General features: G+C 39.4%; 1 protein-coding gene across 1 annotated transcript; it reads left to right on the top strand.

Moving 5' to 3' along the window:
- Window positions 1-1,636: 1,636 nt before the first annotated feature.
- On the top strand, window positions 1,637-12,122 carry LOC135071325 (leucine-rich repeat-containing protein 74B-like). The gene is made up of 10 exons (XM_063965118.1): window positions 1,637-1,934; window positions 2,294-2,415; window positions 3,415-3,590; window positions 4,048-4,191; window positions 4,537-4,658; window positions 8,780-8,924; window positions 10,372-10,564; window positions 10,950-11,113; window positions 11,448-11,617; window positions 11,995-12,122. Exons 1-10 carry the CDS (start codon window positions 1,637-1,639, stop codon window positions 12,105-12,107), a joined length of 1,647 nt encoding a protein of 548 aa, XP_063821188.1. The 3' UTR covers window positions 12,108-12,122.
- Window positions 12,123-13,742: the final 1,620 nt, after the last annotated feature.

The following is a 13,742-nucleotide window of genomic DNA, read 5'->3' as shown; positions in this document are numbered from 1 at the left end:
TGAAGTATTATCGACTGCAGATATAGTGATTTAGCATATAGATATGCTTATCTGACTATCTGTAATTAGAGTTGTTGTATTTGTGCTTAGTAATCGATCTTGCGATTGTCGCAATGCTCTCAAGCTGCGCCATATTGTATCATAGAGCGAGTATTGTCCCATAATATTGTATCATAGAGCCAGTATTGTCTCACCGGGAGAAACGCTTACACATATCCGATACACAAGGGAGAGCCTATGAAATATGATTGTAGGAAATTCCTACCAAGACAGTGAAATTATACTCACGATTGGTACTCTGGTTTTTATTTGCGTGGTGATCGTTATAAACCAAGTGGTCAAGGGACCTATAAGGAGACCTTTGCGACCTAATCATCGTCAGCCCCAGTCCACTGCTAGGCCCTGTCGCGCGACCCATGACAGTCCGCGCGACCTGTCATTGGCCTATGATCGCGCTGGCGATGGCGATCTGCACGCGCTGGTGAAGCCGATCTTCAGCAACTGTCTTCCGAACGCTTTAGCCACTTCGACTTTATAAATAGGGCATCTCATAAAAAAACACAACAAATCTGAATTGTCAAATGTTGCTGATTGAACACGGCATCTCCGTCAGTTTCAATAGCTATAAAGGCGCGCCGTTTGTACAGGCGTCCGCAAATGTTTGCGCGGCGCGATATTGCGCGCCACATGACGCTTTTTGCGCTGCCGGCTGTGGGCTTGTCCCGTGCGGATGGAGACACCATGCTGGTGAATTTGTGGGACAAAACAGGAATTAGTTTCATCATATCGTCAGCGTACCCCAGTCTACTACTGGTCATAGTCTTCGATCAACATAATTATTACGTCATTGTAGCTGATCTTCAAATGAAATGTTTTCCTACGGCGTTTGGGAAAATTACTTGCAAAAGCTTGGTGATGAAGTGAATAACTCTGAGATTTTAGTTCTAGGCTAAATAAATATGTTTGTGTTATGAGTGGGTTTACCACAATAGGCTAGCGGTGGCAAGGTTCGAACCTGCGTTACTCGGATCATGAGTCTTTCAGTCCGATACCTTCACTGATCAGCTATGGTCGCTTTCACCTCTGTCCGACAGTAGACGACCTTTAGCTTTTGAAGTTGATAAGATCGTATGTTTTGGGAAAATGTCCCGATAGTTGCGATCGTGTGGTCAGCCGCTGTATGTGTTCAGAGATAACTCCCGGGTGGCAGATTGGTTACATTAGCGAGTGTTGGCCCGCGGTCCTGGGCTCTCATTAAATACAGAACATTCTCGATCGATGTGCCTGACTGCTAAGGAAACACAAATGTAGAAAACCTTTGGGATATTCCATAAGACAGGATGAAGAACTACACAACAACTACGAAAATTGTAGGGGGTAATAAGCCTGTAATCTTCTGTTTAACATACACGGTAGGGAATGATAAAGTTTATTTTGTGTTAAGTAGTGCTTCTATGGTTATAGCCCTCTTTTCAAATTAGTTATTGCAGGCTTAAGTTTAAAAAAAACTATGATTGACGTTTAATTTAAATTTCTCATTGACATTCGTCAAATCAACGGATTCGGTCAATATTATTTTGTTGTTATGTGAAAATCACAATCTATCTTATTCAAGTGTTGCCTGCTGATCCCTAAAATGTCTTCAAGCGGTTCAGAAGTGACTCAAGGTCCAGTTATGGTGGAGCGGATCTACCAAGCAGTGATCTCTTCATCATCTTCCGACCCACCAATGGAGGAATGGTCTTCCCTCTTCGATATCGTCCCTCCAGACTCCCCGAAGATGGTGCTATTTAAGCAGGGTCTGTTTGACCCTGGCAGTGGGGAGGTCTGCGCGAAGTATATACCGTTGTCTGACAGCGATGTGCTGAGGCATCCGTACTATGCGTACCCGGGGATCAAAGACCCAGGGATTGAGGAGGCTCTATTTGGATCAGGTTTGCATGTTTTATTATTGATGAATGTAATGGTTTTCTTGTAAGGGTGAGATTCTATGTACAGTCAGCGTCATATAGTTAATGATACCTAAAGTTGCCAAAGAGTTCGCAACACGGCTTTGTTACAAATTGGAATAAGGTTGTGTTATCAACTTTTATGGTCACTTTGAGTGCCACGAGTTATTTGACGCTGGCTGACTGTAGGTACTCTGGAATCCTGGACCCTAGTCTTATTTTATGGAAATAAAAATGTAAATTCGAGACTTTAATCTTCCAGCACCTACATAACTAATTGGCTTGTGGACGACAGTAGTTATGATGGTAGGTAGGTAAGTATAAATAAGACAAATTGATTTCAGAGAAAAAGAAAGTGTACAACACCAACGGGCAAGAGTTATACCTAGATTTGTGTGAGGAGATGCACATTATTCCCATCAGAGGGTTCCATCGAGGGTTACTGGAAGACGCTATAAATCTAAGGGTAAGTCTTCAGTTTTTAAGGGAACATCTATCCGTGTTTAACTTGGAATGGAGTTTATTAGATTAGAACCAATTCTATGTTTTACAAGACAGCTCTTAGTGGTAAAGCTGCATACCACTTCGACCTTTCAGTTACTAGAAAAATTTCACTTGTACCTGATCAGTCTTCTCCGGAATCTTTAGCTCTCTTTGTAACTGATAGTTTTTTTATGCATGACAAGGCAGGTATTTGATTTGATTTATCGCAATCGCACCTCGCATCCAGCGGTTCAGAAAAAGTAGGCTGATCAATGTCAAATATTCAAAATCAAACATTCCAGTTACGATTTTCCATCTCTGCATAACTGTTAGCAGATCACTCTGCAATTTAATTATGTCTGGACATAGTTTTCACATGTCCGTGTATTTTAGATCCGCATCAGCACTACACCATTGTTACGTGCGTGATGTTTGAATTTCCCAATATTCGCTGTATTGTTGTTGTTACCCCGTACCTTAATTATGTGCCCGTGAATAGGAACGGACATAATGAGGAACAAAGTTACACAGTACAAGTTGTGTTACAAAAGATAGGTATTGTACCGCCAGTGAAAGCCTCTCAAAATAGACTAGATCGTCACTAATATTCTTAACGCTGTTCAAAACTCTGTTTAAACTTAGAGATTGGTTTATTATTGGACTTTTTAGATAACTAAAAAACACTAGAAAGCCGAAACTTACCTCCTTAATTGTGTTAGCTATTTTCTTTTTAACAGGCACTGCGAAATTATTAAAAGTTGTTTTCTTTATTTATACTGTCTTAGGTCCAACATCAAGCGTCTTGGTCAGCAGTACTACCTAGTAGTCTAGTACCCAAACCGCAGTTTTCTAAGTGAAAGGGGGAATACCCTAGGTTTTAGTAGGCCTGAGCCCCACGTAGCAGTCAACTGGTCAAAAGGTCCACCATAGAAGAAATATGCTACCATACCTGTTAGAGTTAATATATTTGGTATGCTCCCAGTACTATGGCGTGAATCCAGTGGGGATCAGAGCGATGTGCCTGTCCCTCTCCTACAACAATCACGTGAGGAGGCTGGACCTCACTTCCAACTTCTTGGACAATGACGCGTGTTACCACCTCGGTGTGCTGCTCGGAGAAAACGCGACGCTTCAGGAGCTGATACTGTCTGGTTGCAAGTTCGTTGCTGATTGATATTAACACGTTCTCGTCAGTTATTGTTTGTGACTTTTATGCCGGCAGTACACTGTCGCCGAGATACCACGAGTCAGGCCGAGTACGAGAGTGTATAGGTAGCTCTCGCTATCTCTCGGGGTGTCTCGCTATTCGGGCGAGTCTGGGCGAGAGCTCTCGGACGAAAGTGTACTGCCGTATTAAGTATTCTTGCTATTTGTTAGAGTAGGACAGGTGTCAAATGACCTATGACTACAGGTTCGCGAGTTACGCCCGATATCCTGCTCACCCTGCTCTTGAGTCCATGCCCGGCGTGGACTCACCTGTAGAAAAATAACCAGCCATAGGGCGGAGGAAAAAGCTGAAGATTGTGCTTTTTGTGTCGCTCTATAGGGGGAGGCTTACGTCTAGCTATTTTACGTCATGGACAGCCATAAGCTAAAATTGATGGTGATTTTATAGATTAAAACCAGAAGGCCTGAGAAGAATAGTGGTACGACTTGCCTATCGCAGTATGGATCTACTGGATTTGTCCAGGAATGATTTTGGAGATCAGGGATTTGAGTACCTTGCTGCACAAATCACCAGAGGCGCCGTTATCAAAAGGTAACTTTTAAAAGATTACATTTTGTATTGTAATAGGACACATCATCATCATCATCATTAGGTAATTTAGTCCCCATCAACTGCAGGAGAAGGAATTAATGAGAGACAAAAAGGAGGATTGACCATATTCCCTATACTGTACCAGTCGGGTTCGGAGGCATATGTTCGCATATTTCCCTCTATTCTTTTCAAAGTCAAGTTTCTGAGTCTGTTTGGACTGGTTAACCTCCGAAATGGCTAGAAAGTATTCTAAGCTAGTAATGTAGTAAGACATCTGTTGCCTCGTAATATAAATAAGTTCTCTGTTTTACATTTTTACGATATTTTTTAACTGATGTATTAAAGGTTGAGTCTAAGCTACAACCACTTGGGGGTGGACACGGCTGTGGCGTTTGCAGCGGCCATCGAAGGGAACAAGAGCACCACACACCTGGACCTGTCTTGGAATAAATTCTACCCGGTTAAAGGTAAAATATTTTATACATTTCCATCCATTAGTTCTGTTCATTTCTAATTTTTCTGTTTTAGGAGTAAAAAAATGGATTCGTAGCATGAGATCCTTACCATAAAGTTTTCTTTTTACGTTTGTGGTTGGAACCTAAACGGAAAAAAATACGCGCGTTGTTTTCCAGTGCATGGCAATACTCTGTGGACTTAAACAAAAAACGTCGAAACTGCTTCATCGTAATTGAAATAAAAACAAACTCCACGGGGAAGTTGGGAAAATTAAACAAAGAATTAAATGGCGGCCCTGGTTTGATGTCGCAGGTCCCGGTTATAATTACCGGCTTAGAGTTGTAATAGCTGAAGGCTAATTAGTGCAGCATAGCTTAGTAGTTTTTAGGGTCCAACAGGCGTTTGGCAAGAACCTTTTTTATCCCTTTAATATTCATCGCGTAAATTTCAGTATTTTTATGTAATGTATTTTTTCTATAGTTTGCCTCTATATTTCATTAATCTAGCTTTTTGTTCTTCCGTTTATTTTCTTTTCAAGGTTTTTGTACTTTATTAAATGCGGTATTAGCTATAAATGTAAGGTTGCTATTAAGAAACAGAGACGTTGAAATGAAACTCATATTTGCTCTTCTGTAAAATTGATAATTTTTACTTACGTGGTGTTTCAACTTAAGCGACATTGTTTGATACCGCGGTTTCGATTTTGTTCGTAAAATCTGTTGCTTGTAGAGAAACTAGGTTTATTAATCTGTATTTTTTTCTACCTCAGTCTCGGTCTTGACCACTTTTTTATGAATAGCCAGGACGTTCGGCCGACAGAGATAAAGTTTTATGCCTGCCGGGAAATTAATGTGAAAAATGTAAGATATACTCGACCCGGCTTCGCATGGCTATTATGGATTTTAATTAGTGGCGTAATGTAACAAGAAATTATCTTAATTTTGATAAATGCTAGCTTTAAAGTAATTTGCGGTAATAAGCAAAGTTTTTGTGTTATTTATTATTAGGTAGGAAAGATGTAATTTTATATGGTTATTCATTAAAATAAATTAAGGTTTCGTTGTCTAGCTGTGTTATACAGAAACATCCTAGTTACTTACATATTTTTTAAGGTTCTTTTTAGTACCTAAGTCTTTATTTGCACTGAAGGGAAGCCGATCTTTTGAACTTTTCCCGTTTTTCATCAGACTAATTTCGCTTTCAGTTTAACTTTACCCTTAAAACTCACTCAGCTTTCGTTAGGTACAATTTGGCCCGATAGATGACTGACTTAGCTCATAATTATAGTCATATTTTTAAAATCAGACAATGAGAAACTTCATTCATTTTATACATACGCAAATAAAAAAAGGAAAGCCGCACAAAAACCAACTCTTCTCTTAGTCAAACAAGATAAATCCCAGTGCACACAAGGTACAAAATTTGTAGCACCAGACAGTGCTCACTCGCAGTTTTGTTGCATATTTTTAATGAGTCCACCCGTGTGTACCCCGGTCTACGGCAAAAGGTTTTCGCGATGGCCGCTGCATGTTTTATGCGCAGGAGCGGCGTTTCACGTATAAATCCCAATCAGATTAGGGAAAACGAAATATTGAAACTGTGAAAGGGTCATTTAAAACTTTATTGATTAGGTTTCTTTGAGTTGTTATGAGTTTTATGAAGAGCTAAGTATGTGACAGAGTGACAGCAGCTGAATGCCATAGCTGCTGAATCACATACTTAGCTCTTCATAAATCTTCTTCTTCTTATAACAGCAGTAAATAGGTTCACATTATCAATCTCATGCTAGCTCCACCTGTTCTTGCCTATCTAGCGATTTCCAAACTTTTCTTTTTATGATTCAATCATAAAGTTGTACTACAAGAACATTGGTTGCTCTATCAATATCAAAACCACATGGTTTCCCCGCTGTAGCACCGGACAAAATATTGCAAACATAAAACAACCGGTCAAACGATTTCCAACATTCAAAACTCATGTAAGACTTGTTTATGAGACATCGTAAAGTTGAAAATTCTCGACTCACCTGATACTGGCTGCTTTCGTGCTCTCTTCACTGCCAAATTTCCGAGTGCATTTAAAAACGTAATAACATTTCTAGATGCACTCCGCGTCTCTGGCCGAATCCAGTTTCGAATGGCGAAATGAAATAATAAAATTGTCCGTGGACCGTCTAGCTGAAAACTTTTCAGCGGCTATTTGAACTCATAAATATTAAACAGGACACGAGTTCGACTTGGCCCGTTTTATTTGCGACGTGTGTGACGAACTTTCGCATTTGAATGCCGGTTGGAATTACCTTCGCACGTTAGTTTAAGACTAATAGTCCAGTCAATAAAGCATTATAGATGGAAAACTGTAGAACACAATTTCTGACTTCAGGACTTTATTTAGACTAGTTAGGAGGTGAACATAGCAAAAGTCCCCGCCCTTAGCCCTTGAGCCGGCGGGGAGAGGGGGGTTTAAAGGTGCCACTTTTCGGTTTTTCGCTTAATCCTCGGAAACTATGCGTCCTAGTGACATGACTACTATGAACCAAAAAAGCATATTCAATTTGCTACAGGTGAGATAGTCAACTTTTTTGATAAATTGTATAGTTTTCGCGGCATCTGCTCTAGAAGGTCTGTAATATTAGAAATTTTATTTTTGTCTTACATGTTCCCATCAGGAGAAAATCGACTAAATCAACATTGAGCAATCATTCTAGACATGCGGGAGCATGTTAAGCCTAGTTACAGGGAGGGGACTGCACTGTGCGTATATTTAGACGAACCACTTTGAGCCACTATTGACTCCTCATCACTCAAAAACTACTATGCATTAACACTTCAAATTTGGCTCATGTGTTGAGACTTGCAAGATATACATCAGCTTCAAATTTCATAAATATGCCTCAAACGGTTCTTTAGGTATTGACGTCCAAAAATCTACATGTCTGACCTATATACCAAATTCTAACCACTTCCACATGACCTCGAAGGTTCAAATTTGGCATCCAGAAAGGTAGTTATGTAAATACAAAGGAACAAATAAAAAACCAGTAAATTTTAACATTTCACAGGTGATAGATAGATTTTAGTGTTCTAAATGTCGATTTTTGAACGTCAATACCTAAATAACCGTTTGAGGTATATTTATGAAATTTAAAGCTGATGTATATCTTGCAAGTCTCAATACATGAGCCAAATTTGAAGAGTTAATGCACAGTAGTTTTTGAATGATGAGGAGTCAAAAGTGGCTCCAATTGGTTCGTATAAATATACGCACGGTGCAGACCCCTCCCTGGAACTAGGCTTAACATGCTCCCGCATGTCTATAGTGTTTGCTCAATGTTGATTTAGTCGATTTTCTCCTGATAGGAACATGTAAGACAAAAATTTAATTTCCAATTTTACAGACCTTCTAGACCAGATGCCGCAAAAACTATACAAGATATAGAAAAATTTGACGGTCTCGCCTGTAGCAAATTGAATAAACTTTTTTTGGTTCATAGTAGTCATGTCACTAGGACGCATAGTCTCCAAGGATTAAGCGAAAAACCGAAAAGTGGTACCTTTAAACCCCCCTCTCCCTGCCGGCTCAAGGGCTAAGGGCGGGGACTTTTGCTATGTTCACCACCTAACTAGGCTAAATAAAGTCCCGAGGTCAGAAATTGTGTTCCACGGATTTCTCTCTACACCGTCGTTAAGGCATTCATTGACTGGACTATAAAGCCAGTTTTATGTCGTTTTATTTATGCCTAAAGAAATTTCAGCGTTGAGGTTAGCTGTCTGCTATGAAGTGACGATTATTTGGACAGGTTTTTGAAAATGTTTGTAATCTTTGGAGCTATCGATGCTATCCTGATTCTTGTTTCGTTTGATTCTTCTTCTCTTGATTTCCTCTAGAAGGATCATCATCATCATCATCATTTCAGTCACAGGACGTCCACTGCTGAACATAGGCCTCCCCCAATGACTTCCACATCGCACGGTTGGTAGCGGCCTGCGTCCATCGCCTTCCTGCTACCTTTATCAGGGTCGTCGGAAGGATGTATTGTCGATATTTTAAAACCTGCTTGGGTAATGTTAGAACTTAAGCTAAGATAAGCAGAGTATATCCAGTTCCAGAATACAAATCAGTATTCCCGCAGGTGCCAGTGACCTTCTCCGGCAGCTGGGAGACAGTAGGGTCCTGACGGAGCTGTATTTGTCCTGGAACGGCCTCACGGTGGGCATGCCCTTGAGGAAGGTGCTCATGATACCCACTCTACGACTCCTCGACCTTAGCAATAACAGGTACAGTTACACTGTAACTTATGTAGTTTTGTAATAAGTGCGACTTTTCACCCAACATGGATGGTGATTGGTACTGCTTATGCTCAATCTTCAAGTACAGACGTCAAGTTACTATGACATATTCATCATTAATAGGCCATTTTAGTCTCCACTGAAGGAAGATGACCCTCTAATATAGGCAAATGGAGGATTTGGCCTACACTCTCCACCCTGGACACGCGTTGGGGTGACATCTAACCATGCATCTAATTTTGTTGTAATAAGTGCGATTTTTCAACCATGTGATCTGTGACGTGTTGTCAACTGTACATTCGTGCTTCTACGAGAATAGCTTCTTTGTTTGAGTTTATAAAGTAGTTTAATCACCAATGAAGTCATCCTCCACCTCATTTAATGCAGGAACTTGATACATTAACACACGCAGTAGGCGACGTCATGTGATATTTTCAAATTACCCTTATTTCCATAGTTGAAATTGCCTGAAATTAGTTTAAGTTTCGGAAACCAGTATAACGATTCCACCGGCGCCGACTTCCTTCGTTTACAATGTGTCATTCAATTGAAACTAAAATTACCCCTTGTTGTTTCTTTATTGATGCACAACAGTATTGTCAAGGTGCGAGTATACTATACATACAGCCATCTTCGTGACAAGCGATCACAGATTAAATTGGCAAAGTTATATGAATTTTGATTCTCTAGAAATAAAATTGGCTGACCATTTAACAAATAATAAAAAAGAGGCTCTTGGGTAGATACGCGCTAACAAAAACATCCGACCTTGTATCAAAAGGCTGAATTCCTTTTATGTATAAAAGATATATCAATTGGAGAGTAGCCTGATGCATATTTATTTGCTCATCCCTCAACTAAAACACGCAAATGGCTTCTCGACTCAGCAATGTGGTAGTAAATCCTTCACGTAGCGCTCTGAATTTTGATACTATGATAAGTTTGATCAAATTCCATTTGCTCACTTAATGCTGGGTAGTAAAGTTGATGTACTCAGACCACGAACGTAACCTAGTTAATCCTCAGCTATTAGGTTTCAATCATTTTAAGAGTTTTAGACGAAAGTGATTGAAAGCGCTCTATTCTTTTAACATCGATTTTTATAAGTTTGAGGATCTTTGTAACAGTAGTTTAAAGATATAAAGTTTTGTATGTACGAATACCCGAACGGAATTTTGTACCAAAATATGTAAAATACATTCATTAATGTATAAGTACCTACCTAACACATATACCAACTAGAAAGAAGATGAACTCATGGCAAATGCAATACGTTTTTTTCACACTTCATGTAGATGTATACCTTGTTCGGCTGGTAATCACCAGCTCAAAGAACAAGCAAATTCTAAAAAACTTGACACTCTGTCAGTTAGATACAAAATCTTATCACCGGATCTGATGGGATTGATTTATCTAATGCATGTTTTTATTGCAGGTTATCAACAGCAGCAGCAAAAGCAATCTGTGCCAGACTCCACATGGCAGAGAAACTGCACACCTTGGACCTGTCACATAACCCCATCAACCCAGCGGACGCGCTGCTCATTCTTCAGAAGATGACAGAGAGAGCTGTCAAATTGCAGAACTTGCTCATGGACGATATTGTCGTTAATAAGGAGTTTGCAGCTGTAAGAATGAATGTAGTTTCTTGTCATTCTTTTGTGACGTAATAAATTTTCAGATGGACTTCTTGGCGGGAATCTGAAGCGTCATGTTAGCGGTTTTGTTTTATTTCCTCAAATTCGTGTTTGGGTGACTATTAATGTGTAATAATGGTGGATTATTGCCAACATCATCAAAAAAGAAGAAGAAGAAATTTTCAGATTGTCACTGTGACGTCATTGCCTTGAATTTAAAAACAATTGAGAGATACACATACTTGAAGAAGTGTTCTTTTAATTTATTGTGTCTGTGATCATTGGACTTTAGTTTTCATGTACCCTATTTTCGTATAAAATGTGATCCTAAATAACTCCTGTTTGAAAGAGGCTTTAAATCATGATAACTTTTCAGCTGCTAAGAGAAGTTCTATCCCTCAAATACCGATCGAAGACGAAGATCACCCATGGTAAGGTGATCCGGGACTACGCGCTGATGATCCCGGATATGAGGGAGATCGTGATGAGGAGGCTGTTCTACTTGACTGACGCCACCGAGAAGTGTGATTTGGATATAGCGTTAGTGTATATTGCTTATTAATGTATTTGCTTATTGCATGCATCATCGTTTAAAAAAGTGGGCAAATACTGGACCAGAAGGAGCTTGAAAAATTGAATGAATGAATATCTGACAATTTCTTCTGGCGTAATGGATTTTGATACAGGTTTTCAGATACTGACTTTGAGCGCAGTTTATTTGGCTTTCAGAGCGTCATACTTATCTTTCAAATATTAATTGGATTAGGTACCAAGCACCAATTAATATTCAAATTCAAATTATTTGTTTGTATGTTACCCCATTTCTATAGCTTGTTGTTATGATTAGCTTTTAGGTATTTTATCTTTTAACCAGATTATATTTCCTGAAAATGTACAAAGAAAAGGAACTACTGCAGCCTCGTGAGCTGATGAAGGCCCTGAAGGTATCGGGGGCTCCGCTGGACGAGGGACTGATTGAGGAGTTCTCGAACGCCTTCCCGGGACCCAAGCTTGAGAAGGGAGGGAAGACTGTCACGCTAAGCAGTAAGGAAATGTCAATATGACCATTTCAAATAAACAAAAGACTGGTTTCATTGAACTACTGATCTTACGTAAAAAAAATCTTGACTTGCCGAGTACTATTTTACCTGAAATAAAACAAATAGTGAGAAGTCCAATAACAAGATGAGCGATGATAACAGACCAAGGAGTTTCGTATCGGTTATCGAATACCTAGCTGATCAACGATTGAGCTAATTGGGGGAAGTCTTTGTCCAACAGTGGACTCTTGAACAAATTTCTATTGTCAAATCGGCAGTCAAAGACTTAAGAGTAATGATAATTATTAAACTGAAACCAGCATTTAAGAACTACACCTTTGTTGAATGTGGACTAATTACCATTCTTGCAATATTTTCCAGAGGTGGTAGAGTTCGTCCGAAGGCTGTGGCCTGAGAAGCAGTTGCCGCCCACGCCGCCGCCACCGCCGGAGCCTGAGAAGAAGAAGAAGGGAAAAGGGAAGAAGAAGAAGTAGGTGTGATAAATAAGCTTATGACATGTAAATATAAGGATTCGTTAGAGTAGATGTAAATAAATTTAATTTAAACACGAACTGGTTTTCAATGTAGTTACTTCTGTTTGTTTATGGTGATCTTAATTTAAGGCTTTTCAATAAACATCTAATTACAGCAGGTAACAAAACTGCCAATACTCCTATAAAAAAATCTAATAGAATAGTAATTATGTTGAATATCTTCATAAATGAATGACATTACATTCTAGAATATTGTAAAGTCTGGTCTAGTCATTGGTTTAATAATATTTTCATTTGCGTCTCTTCACGAAACATTGGAAACCCTTTACGAAAGTCCCGCGCGATTCAATGAGTTTATCGCGTAATAAAACCCTTACAATGTAATAAAACAGGCGAGAAAAAGATTTTAAAAGGTGGAAAAATAAGTAATTTAGACGCTCTCGGCAAATATTTTCCCGGCAGAGGAGCTGGGGATTAAACAGCAGTAAATAACTTAGAGCTGCCCCGCGACGGAGTGTCCCCGGCGCGAGCGCTGGGGACAATCCGCCAGACTCGAGAATTGCGGAATTTTAGAAAAAGAAAATGGCGGAAGAGACGGCCCAAACTGGGTAGACTAGAGCAGAGGCACCCAAACTTTTATAAAGTCAAATTCAAAGTAAAATTTCTTTATTTGTATAGGCTAATAATAGTACATACTTACAAATCGTCAAATATTTTGCTCTTAAAGAGCCTCTACATGTCTCATAATCTTTTTACCCTACCAGCACTTCGAGACCAACATTTGGCAAGTGCTGAGAAGAAGCGCCGCAACAAACTCAGTATAAAAACTCGTCGTAACGTCTCGGGAAGCACGTGGGAAATTGGAATGAATTGAAATGATGTGGTTTATCTATACAGGGGTTATCGTATGCTCTGATGCACCATAATATTGGCTAATCATAATCAGATTAACTCTAGTTTTGAGTAGTGGTAGTAGTAGTATGCATTCAACTTTTTAATCTCGATTGTGCGATTGCTGAATTAATTTTATAATAAGGTGAATATTTTTCGCTTCAATAAGCATGTCTCAAAAACGTATAATATACGGATATAATAGTAGAGTTTAAACTAGAATAGTACGGCCGAATGGGGACATTTCACCAGTCTCGTAATGGCGGACTCTACACAAGCAATTTCGTTGTGGAATAACCCCGCATATCGCAATGCCTAGGTGTTAATTTAGAAGATAGCACACACTATTCTTAAGGCTTCTGATTTTATTTCAATTAACAAAGTTAATATTTTTATTGTGTATCCAATAATACTGCATCAAATACATTATTATTGCGCCATAAAAATATTACAGGGACTTCTTGGCGGGGAAGTGAAGCGTCGTGTTAGCAGTTTTGTTTTATCTTCTAAAATTCGTGTTTGGCCGAGTATTAATGTGTAATAATGGTGGATTATTAACCATTAAGTGTTCGTGAACGTGCGTGAGTGTAGGCAAATGTAACGAAACAGTGCAACATCAGTTTTCAAGTTCCCTCAAGAAGTCCGCGTCTGGTTTCAGTAAAGTGCACATCGTACATTTTTACCCTCGTGAGACCTGGCGTTCTTTTTTTGGAACAAATTGCAACAATGTTACTGCGTCCTGAC

This window comes from Ostrinia nubilalis, chromosome 4 (genome assembly GCF_963855985.1).
Source record: "Ostrinia nubilalis chromosome 4, ilOstNubi1.1, whole genome shotgun sequence".
In the NCBI taxonomy this organism is placed as follows: domain Eukaryota; kingdom Metazoa; phylum Arthropoda; class Insecta; order Lepidoptera; family Crambidae; genus Ostrinia; species Ostrinia nubilalis.
Note: the sequence above shows the minus strand (reverse complement) of the source record. Positions and strands in the feature narration are given on the sequence as shown.